This window comes from Malaclemys terrapin, chromosome 7, assembly GCF_027887155.1.
Source record: "Malaclemys terrapin pileata isolate rMalTer1 chromosome 7, rMalTer1.hap1, whole genome shotgun sequence".
Taxonomy (NCBI): domain Eukaryota; kingdom Metazoa; phylum Chordata; order Testudines; family Emydidae; genus Malaclemys; species Malaclemys terrapin.
In genome coordinates, this window is record NC_071511.1 from 84336037 (window position 1) to 84351769 (window position 15733).

The following is a 15733-nucleotide window of genomic DNA, read 5'->3' on the forward strand; positions in this document are numbered from 1 at the left end:
GGCCAGGTATCTTGGTCATGAGGATGGAGCCGAGTCTGTGTCAGGTGCACATGATGCTTCTGGAGGCTGGCAGCAGAACCAGAGACTCAAAGTCCTCAGGCTTGAGAGCCCATTCTTATAGGAATTAATTCCTATGTTAGTCTATGGGAGCTGTTTCATTCTGCTGTTGCTGACTCAATCAGCAGATGGCACATTCCTGGTGGCTCCAAGCTGTCCAAAGTTTGTGTTTCTCATCCTTCCAGGTGATGGGGTGGATCCCAGTTTACCCTCTGGGGGTTGTCTGGTCATCCACTTGACACATTCTTCGGCCGATGGGTACTCCCTTTCTAGGCTGGCACCTCCCTAACCATTCATGTATATCAAGCATTCATCAGCATACATTCCATATCTTAACCATATTTTAATTTACTGTCTCCACCACTTTCGGGGTGTGTGCTAATTCATTTGAGATTCCCGGCCCTTTAATCACAGAGGGTGGGGGGTCTGTCCTAGGAGCTGTTGCTATTACAATGAAGTGAAAGTCACTTAACGGCTTATAGTGTTTGTTTACATTGTATCAATTACTTCAAGAACAAAGTCAATTAACTTGTTTGTAAGTTTTACATAGTAATAAAGTATCTTTCACAGGATAACAAAGAATCTGGTGGCACCTTAAAGACTAACAGATTTATTTGGGCATAAGCTTTCGTGAGTTTTTGTAGATACAGACTAACACGGCTACCCCCTGATATTTCACAGGATAGATACAATCAATAGTTTCTACAGACAGTAGCTTACAAGTTTTAACAGAAGACCCAAGAGATTTTTGTACTTGGTGAAACTGTTGGATTTTAAAGTGTGGGGGACAAATTATGAGGGGGTCACTGTCACTTGGGGGAATCACTGTTAGTATCTTCTTTAATATCCCTACAAAAATACAGAGAGTTGCTGGTACCTACTTTTATGTAGGCTTAATTACATTTTACTTTTTAAACATATAGCAATTCTGGTGATCTGTAGAAAGAATTAGATTCACTTAGGTACCTTGGTGTTTTTGTCTATATAAGAATATAAGAACATAAGAATGGCCACACTGGGTCAGACCAATGATCCATCTAGCCTAGTATCCTGTCTTCTTACAATGGCCAGTGCCAGATGCTTCAGAGGGAATGAACAGAACAGGGCAATTACTGAGTGATCCATTCTCTGTTGTCCAGTATGAGTTTCTGGTAAGTGGAGATTTAGGGACACCTTGAGCATGGGGTTCCATCCCTGGCCATCTTGGGTAATAGCTTTGGATGGACTTTATTTTTCATTAACATATCTAATGCAGATTTGAACTCAGTTATAGTTTTGTCAACAAATTCCCCAGGTTGACTGTGTGTTGTTTAAAGAAGTACTTCCTTATGTCTGTTTTAAGCCTGCTGCCTATTAATGTCATCAGGTGTCCCTTAGTTCTTGCGTTATGTAAAGGAGTAAATAGCACTTACCTATTCACTTTGTTCACACAATTCATGATTTCATAGACCTCTATCATAGAATTGTAGAACTGGAAGGGACCTTGAGAGGTCATCTAATCCAGTCCCTGCACTCATGGCAGGACTAAGTATTATCATATTCTCCCCCTTCTTCTATTTTTAAGCTGAATGGTCCCAGGCTTTTTAATCTCTCCTCATATGGAAGCTTTTCCAGACTCCAAATCATTTTTGTTTCCCTTCTCTGTATTATTTACAATTCTAATATATCTTTTTGAGATGGGGTGACCAGAACTGCACACAGTATTCAAGGCAGAGCTGAAAGTAAGCCGGTACGCCGTTCTCCAGGTGCCAGCTTCTCCAGGTGGCAATTTAAAGGGCCTGGGGCTCCCAGCAGTGGCTGGAGCCCCAGGCCCTTTAAATTGCTGCCGGAGCCCCGCGGCCGGAGCCCCTGGGTAGCACAGGTGGCTGGGACCCTTGGGGCTCCTTCGGCAATTTAAAGGGCCCGGGGCTCCGGACGTTGCTACCACCCCAGGGCTCTGGCAGTGGGGCTCAGGTGGTGATTTAAAGGGTTTGGAGCTCTGGCTGCCGCTACCATCCCGGGCCCTTTAAATTGCAGCCAGAGCCCTGCTGCCGGAGTTGGTGGAGATTTAAAGGGCCCGGGGTGGTAGCGGCGGCTGGAGCCCCAGGCCCTTTAAATCGCCGCCTGAGCCCTGCTGCTGAAGCCCCAGGGTAGCGGTGGCAGCCGGGACCCCTGGGGCTCCTTCGGCAATTTAAAGGGCCCAGGACTCTGCTACAGTAGCCACCTCTGCAGCTGGTAGCTCCGGCAGTGATTTAAAGGGCCCAGGGCTCCCAGCCGCCACTACTGCAGCCAGAGCTTGGGGCCCTTTAAATCTCGATTTAAAGGGCCAGGGGCTCTAAAGGTCCCGCACCTTCTGGTTGAGGCCACTCTCCTTCCAGTTTAGGTCCCGCCCCCTGCTCAAGATTCTGGCATACTGGTAAGTCTTTTAAATTACTTTCATGCCTGATTCAAGGTGTGAGTGTACCATGGATTTATATAGTGGGGGAGGGATAGCTCAGTGGTTTGAGCATTGGCCTGCTAAACCCAGCGTTGTGAGTTCAATCCTTGAGGGGGCCATTTAGGGAATTGGGGTAAAAATCTGTCTGGGGATTGGTTCTGCTTTGAGCAGGGGGTTGGATTAGATGACCTCCTGAGGTCCCTTCCAACCCTGATATTCTATGATTATATTTTCTGTTATCTATCCCTTTCCTAATGGTTCCTAATGTTCTGTTAGCTTTTTTGACTGCCACTGCACACTGAGCAGATATCTTCAGAGACCTATCCATGATGACGCCTAGGTATCTTTCTTGAGTGTAACCATTGCTTGTATTCACTAACAGGTTTGAGAAGATGATTAGTGGATTGTATTTAGGAGAACTTGTAAGACTCATTCTTCTAAAAATGGCAAAGAAAGGTCTGCTCTTCAATGGCAAGATATCAACAGCTCTCCGTACTAAGGACAAGATTGAGACAAAACATGTAGCTGCTATGGAAAAGTAAGAGCTTTAAAAACACTCCTCAGTAATCACTTTTTAGCCTTTCCAAAAGTGCAACTAGTCATCTTCCATGCTATTATAATATGTAAATATTTGAAATTGATTGTTGAGATTAATCCTGATTGATGATCAAATTTCTGCTCAAATCAATTCAGTGCTAGAATCAATGGGAGAATCTAGTAGACCAAACTGGTCTTTTAATAGGTAATAAAGTAATACAGAGGCAAACACACACTGAACTATTAAAATGTATTATATTTATCGTATGTAACAAATGGAGAGACCTGACCATGTGTAGGGTGACCAGATGTCCCAATTTTATAGGGACAGTCCCGATTTTGGGGTCTTTTTCTTATATAGGCTCCTATTACCCCATATCCCCTGTCCCGATTTTTCACACTTGCTGTTTGGTCATCCTAACCATGTGTGTAGATCCACCGAGCTGTTTTCAGTGTTTCAGAAGAGTGGAAGGCTTTATGTATTCATACTTATTATGTTTGGTTTTATAAGTCTGGATAAAGAGCATTATCGATCTGCAGACAGCCCATGTTATTGATGACTGTCTGTAGTGTTTGAAAACTCTGTTTCTGGTGCTTTGGTTTTAAACATGGGCCATATTCCAGCCACAAAATGGACCCTGACTTTATGATGTTCTTTAAGGGAAAAGCAAGAAATGCACATTTATCTTTAAAACAGCATTTTGTCTTGAATATTAGCATGTAGTGCTCCAGTTCTACTTCTAATAATAATCTAAAACCTGAGAAAGCAGACAAGGTTATCTGAAAATGATACAGAAAAGGAGCAGCCTGTTTAATGTTTGTTAAACATAACTCGCCCTCCCCTGTTTATTCAAGGGTCAAGTCAACTCTGATTAAACTTAATGGGAATCTTTTCATTGACTTTCATTGGAGCTGTATCAGGCCTTCTGAGACTTTCTAATTTTATTTGGTTGGACAACCTGATTCATGGCAAGAAACCTTAAAAAATGAAAAATGAACAGGAGAAGTTATCAACCTGTAATCAGCCAGCTCACTGCAGATTGGAAGCAAATCATCTGTGGACAACTAGTAATCTATGAAGCACGTAGAACCAGTGCTCTCAGGAAATTGCCTAATCTCTTGTGACCTAAATCTGTGTTGTTTTCTGTTAGTCACATCCAGACACAATTATTCTAGTATAGGTTAATGTATGTTTCTTTGTTTGGTGTTAGACATAAAAAAGGTCTCCAAAACACTAAGGAGATTCTGATGGAACTGGGCCTGACTCCTTCTGAAGAAGATTGCATTGCTGTTCAGCATGTCTGCACCATCGTTTCATTTCGCTCCGCAAATCTCTGTGCTGCTGCCTTAGCAGCAATACTGACCCGTCTGAGAGAAAATAAAAAACTTATACGACTGAGAACTACTGTTGGAATAGATGGAACTCTGTATAAAACACACCCTCAGTAAGTAAGCTGCCTTGGTGCTATATTATTTTGTCTGGGTTATTTAGCAAAGGTTACGAACATTAGATCGGGGGAGGGGACAGACATTCACCCATGTCTTGTGTACCATTCACCTTTCTAAGACAATACTTGAATGTGAACTCTATAAAGATAAAAGATTTTTTTGGAAAATAAACAAATAAAAACAGCTCCTTTAGCAAACAATCAACACAATACATTTTATTATGATCTATCTCATGGAATTTTCAAATTAACTTTCTTTCCTAATTCATTTCTCTATTTTGAACCCTTGGTTTATTAGCTGTAGCACCATTCCTTCTTAACTAGAGGTGTACCTGAGTTGAGAAGTTTGGATCCAGAATCTAATCTAAATCAAGCTTACCCAAATTCTAGAGTGTTCAGAGTCGGCACATTATGGAAAGGGGCCTGAATTCAAAGCTTGGATCTGAATCTACACCTACACTTCCACAAAATTGAGAAGGTGGCAAGTTGTAACTGGTCTGGTTAAGGCCTATCTTTACACCCTCCCCAATATGTCATATAGGGGCCTCCCTTCTCCTCAGGATCTTATTCCCACTTGAACTCGCCAATGTAGCAAGACTTTAAGGTGTAATTTCATTATAGCCTATTTGTATGGATTTGATCATGGGAGATGTTGCCAATAATTCCTTCTCACCTACAGTAATAACTGAAGCTGCCAATAACCAGAAAAGAAGAGTTGCACACTCATTCCCCCTCTTAATTTCTGAGGTTGCATTTCGTAATTCTCCTTTTGTACTTATGAAGTTTTGTGTGTTTATTACAGATGTGTATGGTTTTGTACATGTATATTATACACACAATATTTTGCAAGGGTCTAAGGCAATGATTTTTCTTCCAGATATCCTAAACGCCTGCATAAGGTTGTGAGAAGGCTGGTCCCAAACTGTGATGTCCGATTTCTTCTCTCTGAAAGTGGCAGTGCGAAGGGAGCAGCCATGGTAACTGCAGTTGCATGCAGACTGGTATCTCAGCGCAAACAAATTGATGATATTCTAGCATCATTTGAACTTTCCAAGGAGAATCTTATAGAAGTGAAAAATAAAATGAGGGAAGAATTGGAATATGGACTGAAGAAAGAAACACATGCGACTGCCACAGTGAAAATGTTACCAACTTATGTTTGTGGAACACCGGATGGAACAGGTAAGAGTCTTTGCAAGGCACACAAAAATGTAAGGTTACATAGTAGAGATGGTTGGAAATTTTCCTCTGGAACATTTTTCTGTTGGAAATTGCCAATTCGTCAGAGTTTCAGTGTCTCGTGAAATGCTTCTGACTCCTTGGCAGTTCAGTCTCCCAGGGCTTCCAAGCTCCCGGCTACTTAACAGCCTTGACAGAGTCCCTGGTTCTGTGGCAGGCTACCAGGCAGGCTGCCTTGCAGGTGGGTTTCCAGGCTCTCCTAGCTCTTTGGCAGCCTGGTAGCCCTCAGAGTCCTGGCTCCCAGGCTCCTTGAACTGCTGAGCTCCCCACTGGGCTGGCTGCTGGGGCTCCCGGAAGCTCAGGAAGCCTTGGAAACATTTTTAAAAGGTTGAAACAAAATAAGTTTTTTTTCTAAACAAATTTTTGGAATTCCCATTCTTCAGAAATTTTGATCTTTTATTTTATGTTCCCTTTTGGAACACCTTTTAAACTTGGGAATTTTCTGCAGGATGGGAATTAGAGTTCCCAGTCAGCTCTTACCCAGTATTTATGGTGTGCTGTAATGGCTCCCATAGCTTGCATGTTCTGACTAGGCAGATGTACTATGTCTAACTGTTGAGAAGCACTGAAAAAAATATTTGTTTTTCTGCTACAGAAAAAGGAAAATTCCTTGCACTTGATCTTGGGGGAACAAATTTCAGAGTTCTGCTTGTGAAAATTCGAAGTGGGAGAAGAAAATCTGTGAGAATGTACAATAAAATCTTTGCCATTCCTTTGGAAATTATGCAAGGAACAGGGGAAGAGGTAATGTCCAAACTGGTTATTATTTTTGCCACATTATTGTCCATTAAATGTGTGCTGGTTTTTACACACGGCTTCTGTTCTTCCAGCTCTTTGATCACATTGTCCAGTGCATAGCAGATTTTTTGGAGTACATGGGAATAAAAGGTGCACGTCTCCCTTTGGGCTTCACATTCTCTTTCCCCTGCAGGCAAGCTAGCATTGATAAGGTAAGGACTGGAACACAAAACAGTGTTGAATAGCTACAGTAGGTCTGATTCCTATTAGAAAATTGCTGGATCATTTTGATGGATTTTTTTAACTAGTCTCTGTTCAGTCATTTAATGCAGAAACCCTTCATTTTAAATCCAGCATTTAAAATTTTATATTTTTTACAAGCAAGGATTTACAAGGTTTTAAATAAGATTCAGGGCAGATCCTTAGACTTATGAATTGCCTCACATAAAATAGAGATGAAAAAAGCACCATAAACACACAAAAATATTCTAAGTATATATACTGTCAGATTTTGCCACCCTTACTTATACTAAATATTGGCTTATTCAGCCAGTTGGCTACTTACAGAGCAAGAAGAGGACGCCACAATGACTACTAAATGATCTTGTATGTTTTTAATGGGTCAGAAATCTCTTGCTCTCCTTCAGATCGATATCATCAATGGAGATTAGTCTCCTAATTATACTTTTCCAGCTACAAATTGAGTGTTTTCAGAAGTGTGCAACAGAAAAAAGGATATCTGCACTCAGTGTCTTCTTTCACACTTTATTTATTCCATTTTGTGATGCACCAGTGGGCAGAGTTGAACTTAGTCATTCGCACCGAAGGGTTGAATTTTGATTGATCATCAAGCAGCTTTTCATGATACTTCCTCCCCCTTTGTGCTCTGATTTGACACTTAGACTCTGTAAAAATTTGAAAGGACAGTCAATGCTTGGTTTATTTTAAACCTGTTGTACAAAAAAAAACAAAAAAAAAAAAAACCCCAACCACACACATTGGAACTTCAGCCTAAGGACTTGGTTATAATTGAGAACTATTTATCGCTCTGCCTTTCAAATATGAAGCAAATTAGTGAGTGATGGGAAAATGAATGCAGCCAAAATGACAGATTATTTATGAACTATCAATCCGAGTCAGGGCTTGCACCCTCTGGGCCAGTTTGTTTTATCTCTTTATCTTGTTTTTTTAAAAAACTTGGTGTAATTAACAGCTATGATTTCAGCATCGTTCAGAAACTGTCATTGGTTCATATCGAGCAGTCTGTATAATACTGGTTGAACAATGGAAAGCTAGTTATTTTTAGCATAATTTCAAAACTTCATCAGTGGGATCAGATTATTTATCTTCGAGTTAAAACAACTCACATGGTAACCTAGATAAGAATCCCCAGTATCACGCATCAAATGAGCTGAAATTTTGCAATGGAAATTTCTTAAAACTCATTAAGTTGACTGCTTAATTATTTACAATAAATATAATTCTTGTCATAGTTCACTCACAAACGTGGTCAAATAATAATGGCATATGTGAGGCTATCTTCTTCCGGTCTAACTGTGTCTCTGTTGTTCTGGTAACAAGCTACACCTTGGTAATGTCTAGTATTTAGGGACATAACTTGACAAATTGAACCACTGTTTGTGCTGCAAGCATGGTTCAGAATCTTAATAAACCATGGAGTAAAGTTGTCAACAGCAAACCAAGTGGACATTGGTGGATTTAGAGTTAGTGGGGCCCTGTGCACAGCTTCACTTTTGGGGCCCCCCCTTGAGACCGAGCCAAGAAAAAGAATATTCTCTTATCCCCCCCCCCGCCCCACACATTTTTCATTCTTTTTTTTCTTCATCCTCCTCCTATATTATAAGTAATAGGAAGTAAATGAAAATAAAGTGAGGTACACCTCTATCTCAATATAGCGCTGTCCTCGGGAGCCAAAAAATCTTACCGTGTTATAGGTGAAACCGCGTTATATCGAACTTGCTTTGATCCGCCGGAGTGTGCAGCCCTGCCCCCCCGGAGGACTGCTTTACTGCATTATATTGGGGTAGAGGTGTACCTTGATTGAGGCAGAAGTCAGGCTCTGGGAGGGAGTTTGGGTGCTGGATTGGGCTCTAGGCTGAGGCAGGGGGTTGGGGTGGGAGGGGGTATGGAGGGTGAGTTCTGGGAGGCAGGGCCGGCTTTAGGAAGTGCGGGGCCTGATTCGAATACCCGGCGGTGGTCCGGATCTTTGGCAGCACTTTGGCGGCGGGTCCTTCACTCGCTCCGGGTCTTCAGCGGCACTGAAGGACCCGCCGCCGAAATGCCACCGAAGACCCAGAGCGAGTGAAGGACCTGCCGCTGAAGTGCCGCCGAAGACCCGGAACGAGTGAAGGACCTGCCGCCCAAGTGCCGCTGAAGACCTGGAACGAGTGAAGGACCTGCCGCCGAAGTGCCGCCAAAGACCCAGACCGCCGCCGGGTGAGTAAAAATTAAAAAGTTAGGCTCTCTTCTTTAGGGCGTAGGGCCCTCTTAGGCGAGGGGCCCGATTTGGGGGAATCGGCCTAAAGCTGGCCCTGCTGGGAGGAAGTTTGGGTGCGGGCTCTGGGCTGCGGCAGGGGTGCGGTAGGGGTCAGGGGGGCAGCGCTTACCTTGGGCAGTGCAGCTCTGAAAGCGACCAGCACACCCCTCTGGCAGCGGCTTCTAGGCGGGGGACGGGAGTCTCTGTGCACCGCTTCCGTAGCTCCCATTGGCTGCAGTTCCCAGCCAATGGGAGCTGCAGAGTTGGTGCTCGGGGCGGGGGCAACGCGTGGAGACTCTCCCTCACACCCCATCCCTGGGGCCGCAGGGACATGCTGGCTGCTTTTGGTAGCAGCACAGAGGGAGGGAGGCTGCGCGGGCAGGGAGCTGCCTTAGCCCTGCTGCACTGTTGCTGGTACATCTCTGCGCGCCCCTTGCGGGGAGGGGGGCAGCGGGACTCTGTGCACTGCCTGGGGCAGGGGCAGCGCGCAGAGCTGCCTCCTCCCCGCCAGGGGCACGCAGAGATGTTGCCAGCAGCTGGCCGTTTCCGGGAGCAGTGTGGGGCCACCAGCCATGGAATGCAGGCAGCCTGCCTGCCTGAGCCCTGCTGTGCCACCGGCCGGGACTTGGGCAGGTTGTCAGATGAGATTTGTCCTCCATTTTGGGCCCCCCTGTCATTGGGGGCTCCGTGCCACCCCACTGTTTGTTACATGGTAAATCTGCCTTTGCAAGTGGAGTCAGCACAGTGGAAGTTGGGTTTTACACGGGCCAAAAACATATTATACATAAAAAAACTACATTAAAAGAACATTATTAAGTTTGCAAAAGTCAAGCACTCAAATGTTAGGAAATGCCAGAACGAAGGTTACCTGAGGGGGTATGGAGGGTGAGTTCTGGGAGGCAGGGCCGGCTTTAGGAAGTGCGGGGCCTGATTCGAATACCCGGCGGTGGTCCGGATCTTTGGCAGCACTTTGGCGGCGGGTCCTTCACTCGCTCCGGGTCTTCAGCGGCACTGAAGGACCCGCCGCCGAAATTAATTCAGCCCCCTTGCGCAAATGATACAGTCATTAATTACATGCTTACACAGTACTTTTTCCACAGGACCCTGCCCCATTCAGTGCACAGGATTCACATCCAACTACATTTGTCATTTTTGTTGCTGTTCTGTTACAGGGAGCACTTGTGGAGTGGACAAAAGGTTTCAAGGCAACAGACTGTGAAGGAGAGGATGTTGTTGATATGCTAAGAGAGGCCATTAAACGCAGAAATGTAAGGAATTCTATTCCTATCTATTTGGTTTGTTAAAACAGCTGCACCCCTTTCTAAATAATATGATTTCCATTGCAGGAGTTTGACTTGGATATTGTAGCAGTGGTAAATGACACTGTTGGGACAATGATGACATGTGGCTATGAGGATCCAAATTGTGAAATTGGCTTTATTGCAGGTAAAATACTAGTCAAATTACTTGTTTAAAATGAAAGCAAAATATTTAAATGATCAGTTGATTTGTGATAGAAAAAAATCTTACCACTGAGACAGATAAAGTCTGTCATAAGAACTATTAATGTCTGGAGAACTTGTGCTACCTTGGTAGCTCCATGGTAATGATCTGCACCAGGATGTAGGAGAATGGGATTAACTAATATTCAGTCACTGGACTGACAGCGAGTTATGTTTCACAACCTACAAACAGATAAACTGGATACAAACATTAAATATTTTCTGCTGGAAAGCTTTGATATAAGACTACTTTATTTCTTAGAAATCAGGACACAGGAAAAACCCCAAATGGAGGGAAACAAAATAGGCTGATCACTAAAACAGAGAGCACAGCTCACCCCACCTTACTCTAGCTTTCTGCAAACTGACTCTGCGAGGTATAGATGGATCACACACTTTCCTACAAAGTCTCTAGCCTGCAAGCTGGACCAGGATTTAAAGTGACAGCTTATAATTTTTATTGTTTCCAATACACTACCCTGGGGCTATGAATATAGCTGGGGGAAAGGCTGTGACATGTTCTGGATGAAGTTTCATCTCTTCCTCTAGTGCTACAATTTAAGGCTGTGTCCACACTGCCACTTTCAGCGCTAAAACTTTAGTCATTCAGGGGTGTGAAAAAACACCCCCCTGAGTGACAAAAGTTTTAGTGCTGAAAAGTGCCAGACAGTGCCGGCTCCCTGTGATAAAGCTACCCCTCGTTCTAGGTGGGTTGTTTTTTTTTTAAATTGCCAGGAGAGCTCTCCTCCAGCGATAGAGCGTGACTACATTGCCCATGTCTGCCAGGGCCGCACTGTAACATGGGCAGTGTAGACACACCCTTAGTGGCCAATCTGTAAACCTTACGTGTGGTGAAGACAGGGAAGGGTGTTTAAAGCAGAATATAATGAGGGAATCCTTGGAGACTGTGGCTAATATTGTAGGAAGATGATTAGTGCTTAATTTGTAATGAAAGAGGTGTGATGGCTCAAGCAATTAGGTGCCAGGGCTCAAGCAATTGATTTACTTTCATAACTGCCGTGGCAAGCCCAGAGATGCCAGGGCCCAGCCCTGGCACAAATTAAGCACTGAAGATGATGCTCTGCCCGCTCAACTATTTCTAGATTCAGATGTTATGTTCTTTTGAAGAATGTGTTCACATGCAGAGATGAGCTGTGAATCTGGTGTATCCTCTGAACAAAAGGACTCAGGGTCCATTGTAGGTAGGCAGATAAAGATGCCTGGCCAGTGTGTAGCAACACTGAACAAGCAAATATGACATGTAGATGCATGAACATGGGATAAAACAAAGTATGGTTGAGCCAAATAACTTTTACAGTAGCATGAGTTGTCTGGCCTGCAAAATGTGATGCAAATATCAATTGGGTAGTATTCAGTCACCTGACTCTGTGCCTTCCTACCCCATCTCCTTTTCTCCAGTGAGATTCCCATGAGGGCATTGCAGTAATAGGAAATCTCCAGTACTCTTAATTTCTATGGCATATTCTGTGGAAAACCTACCTCAGTTCTGAATGTTTGTATTTCAATGATGTAGAAGATACTATCAGAAAGGCCACTTGTTGACACTGATTTCTATTAAGATCTTGGGATATCTTTGTAATACGGATCTGGTTCAGGAGAGTGACATTTAAATATTTCACAGTGTAGACACCATGATTTCCTTCTATGCATTTCAGCTACTCTTTAACTAGATGTGACGGAAGCCCTTTTGCTTTCTCCCAGGAACTGGCAGCAACGTGTGCTATATGGAAGAGATGAAGAATATTGAAATTGTGGAAGGGACTGAAGGGAAAATGTGCATTAACACGGAATGGGGAGGATTTGGTGACAATGGGTGCATTGATAGTATCAGAACAAAATATGATAAAGAAGTGGATGAGGGTTCATTAAATCCTGGGAAACAGAGGTAAAACTGATTTTATTGTTTTTAAATGATGAATAGGTTACTACAACGTTCCTGAACCTGAACTGCTTTTTTTTGTTTTTTAAACAAGTAATTTGCAAGGAGATTTTGGTATCGTAATTCATTTGCCAAACTATAAATCATGCAGATTGCCTATGTTCTTTATATCTGGACTAAATTATTTCTCTGTCCCCACATCAACATTGCCAAAACAGGTGATTTGCAAAACAGAACACCTTTTAAGACACATATGCAAAACATAAGCATGACTGTGTTGTCCTGTCATCCTTTTATTTTACTGTTCCACTTGGCTTGACGCTAGGATAAAATACTCAACTGTGAATACTTTCCAAATAAGATTAATTGTGAAAGTTTTGTATTAAAAATGAACTTCAAAATAAATCCTGCAAAAAATGAGTTGAGGAGTCTGAGTTTGGTTTTGCAAGGCCAGACCTGATCTGGATCTAAGTGCCAATTTATATCAGCCACCAAAGTTAAAGGTGGGGGAAGCTGGGTAAAATGTTAGAGTTAATCTAAAACTGGAACTTCAATCAATGCATTATACTTAATATTTTGTGTGTTCTTTCTAATTTCTTCATCTTCCTTAGAACATGAAATATTCTAACTAGTGTTTGCGTTTGAAGTAATTGTAAGATAATGTGTTGTTTTTTTTACAGCCAAGCAGCAGTGAGTTTAGGGTAGTGGAATTACCCGAGTTTTTAATATTTTTAGGGGGTGGTTATAGTATGTACTACCCATGGTATTAAACAGAATTAATTCCATCTTTTAATTATTTGTAATTATTTATTAATATTTTTTGTAAAATAGGTATGAAAAAATGACCAGTGGAATGTATTTGGGTGAAATAGTGAGGCAAATTTTGATTGACTTAACCAACCATGGACTTCTGTTCAGAGGTCAGATTTCGGAATCGCTCAGGACAAGAGGAATATTTGAAACAAAATTCCTGTCTCATATTGAAAGGTAAAGTAATTCATTAGAATGGGGTGGTTTCTGTCTTAGAATCATAGAATATCAGGGTTGGCAGGGACCTCAGGAGGTCATCTAGTCCAACCCCCGGCTCAAAGCAGGACCAATTCCCAACTAAATCATCCCAGCCAGGGCTTTGTCAAGCCTGACCTTAAAAACCTCTAAGGAAGGAGATTCCACCACCTCCCTAGGTAACCCATTCCAGTGCTTCACCACCCTCCTAGTGAAAAAGTTTTTCTTAATATCCAACCTAAACCTCCCCAACTGGAACTTGAGACCATTATTCCTTGTTCTGTCATCAGGTACCACTGAGAACAGTCTAGATCCATCCTCTGTGGAATCCCCTTTCAGGTAGTTGAAAGCAGCTATCAAATCCCCCCTCATTCTTCTCTTCTGCAGACTAAACAATCCCAGTTCCCTCAGCCTCTCCTCATAAGTCATGTGCTCCAGACCCCTAATCATTTTTGTTGCCCTCTGCTGGACTCTTTCCAATTTTTCCACATTCTTCTTGTAGTGTGGGGCCCAAAACTGGACACAGTACTCCAGATGAGGCCTCACTGATGTCGAATAGAGGGGAACGATCACGTCCCTCGATCTGCTGGCAATGCCCCTACTTATACAGCCCAAAATGCTGTTAGCCTTCTTGGCAACAAGGGCACACTGTTGACTTATATCCAGCTTCTCGTCCACTGTAACCCTTAGGTCCTTTTCTGCAGAACTGCTTCCTAGCCATTCGGTCCCTAGTCTGTTAACAGTGCATAGGATTCTTCTGTCCTATGTGCAGGACTCTGCACTTGTCCTTGTTGAACCTCATCAGGTTTTTTTTGGCCCAATCCTCTAATTTGTCTAGGTCCCTCTGTATACTGTCCCTACCCTCCAGCGTATCTACCACTCCTCCCAGTTTAGTGTCATCTGCAAACTTGCTGAGAGTGCAGTCCACGCCATCCTCCAGATCATTAATGAAGATATTCAGATGTTCAGTGATTTAGATAATGGCACAGAGAGTACACTTACAAAGTTTGTGGATGATACCAAGCTGCAAGTGCTTTGGAGGATAGGATTAAAATTCAGAATGATCTGGAGCAATGATCTGAAGTAAGTAGGATGAAATTCAATAAGGACAAATGCAAAGGACTCCATTTAGGAAGGAGCAATCAGTTGCACACATACAAAATTGGAAATGACTGCATAGGAAGCAGTACTGCGGAAAAGGATCTGCGGGTCATAGTGGACCACAAGCTAAATATGAGTCAACAGTGTAAAACTGTTGCCCACCCACACCCCAAAAAAGCAGCAAACATCATTCTGGGATGTATTAGCAGGAGTGTTGTAAGCAAGACATGAGAAGTAATTCTTCCACTGTACTCCTCAGCTGGAGTATTGTGTCCAGTTCTGGGTGCCACATTTCAGGAAAGATGTGGACAAATTGGAGCATGTCCAGAGGACAGCAACAAATATGACTAAGGTCTAGAAAACGTGACCTACGAGGGAAGATTGAAAAATTGGGTTTGTTTAGTATGGAGAGGAGAAGACTGAAAGGGAACATAACAGTTTTCAAGTACATAAAAGGTTGTTACAAGGAGGAGGAGGTAAATTGTTCTTAACCTCTGAGGACAGGACAAGAAGCAATGGGCTTAAATTGCAGCAAGGGAGGTTTAGGTTGGACATTAGGAAAAATTTCCTGTCAAGGTGGTTAAGCACTGGAATAAATTGCCTATGGAGGTTGTGGAATCTTCATCACTGGAGATTTTTAAGAGCAGGTTAGACAAACACCTGTCAGGAATGGTCTGAATAATACTTAGTCCTGCCATGAGTGCAGGGGACTGAACTAGATGGCCTCTCCAGGTCCCTTCCAGTCCTATGATTCTGAGATTCCCCCACAAAAACATGGAATATTCCCCTTCCTGGAAGCCTGTTAAAAATAGGAGCGGGGGGGGGGGAGGGGAGGTGAAGTTGCATAATTATTCTGTAATTGTTAGGAGTGATTATCCCCGTTTTTACCCAACCGTGTCATCTTAAAAATCCTACCACCATGCACAGCCTTTATCTCATTCACAGTGTTTGCTTTACAAAAAGAGTATTAATAATGGATTATAAAAAAGAACTGTGCTCTGAATGTACATGTGCATGCATGTATGTGGGTGCTTGTCCATGATCTTCAGAGTAAAATCACTTTTTGATCCTGAAGGAAAAGATGCTAAAAAAATAGGGTGGCTGACTTGTAACCCATTGGTGGTTGATTTTCAAAGGCAGAAATGGCAGTGAGGTGCCTAATTCCTACTGATTTCACTGCTCTACAGTCAAAATGCTTCTGAAATAAATGTAGTCAAACTTTACTAATTCTGGGTCACTGAGAACAAAAATGATGCTTAAAATTGTTGATTGGCTCTAGTTTTCAAAATATGC

The 15733-nt window shown here is 42.9% G+C and overlaps 1 protein-coding gene across 1 annotated transcript in view; it reads left to right on the forward strand.

The window, feature by feature from the left end:
* LOC128840963 (hexokinase HKDC1) overlaps positions 1-15733 on the forward strand; it is a 50905-nt gene that overhangs the window by 23120 nt on the left and 12052 nt on the right. The window contains exons 8-16 of the mRNA XM_054035576.1: positions 2856-3011; positions 4222-4455; positions 5336-5640; positions 6293-6441; positions 6528-6647; positions 10105-10200; positions 10279-10378; positions 12157-12340; positions 13166-13321. Coding sequence (XP_053891551.1) covers positions 2856-3011; positions 4222-4455; positions 5336-5640; positions 6293-6441; positions 6528-6647; positions 10105-10200; positions 10279-10378; positions 12157-12340; positions 13166-13321 — 1500 coding nt within the window. The remainder of the gene's footprint in view (positions 1-2855; positions 3012-4221; positions 4456-5335; positions 5641-6292; positions 6442-6527; positions 6648-10104; positions 10201-10278; positions 10379-12156; positions 12341-13165; positions 13322-15733) is intronic.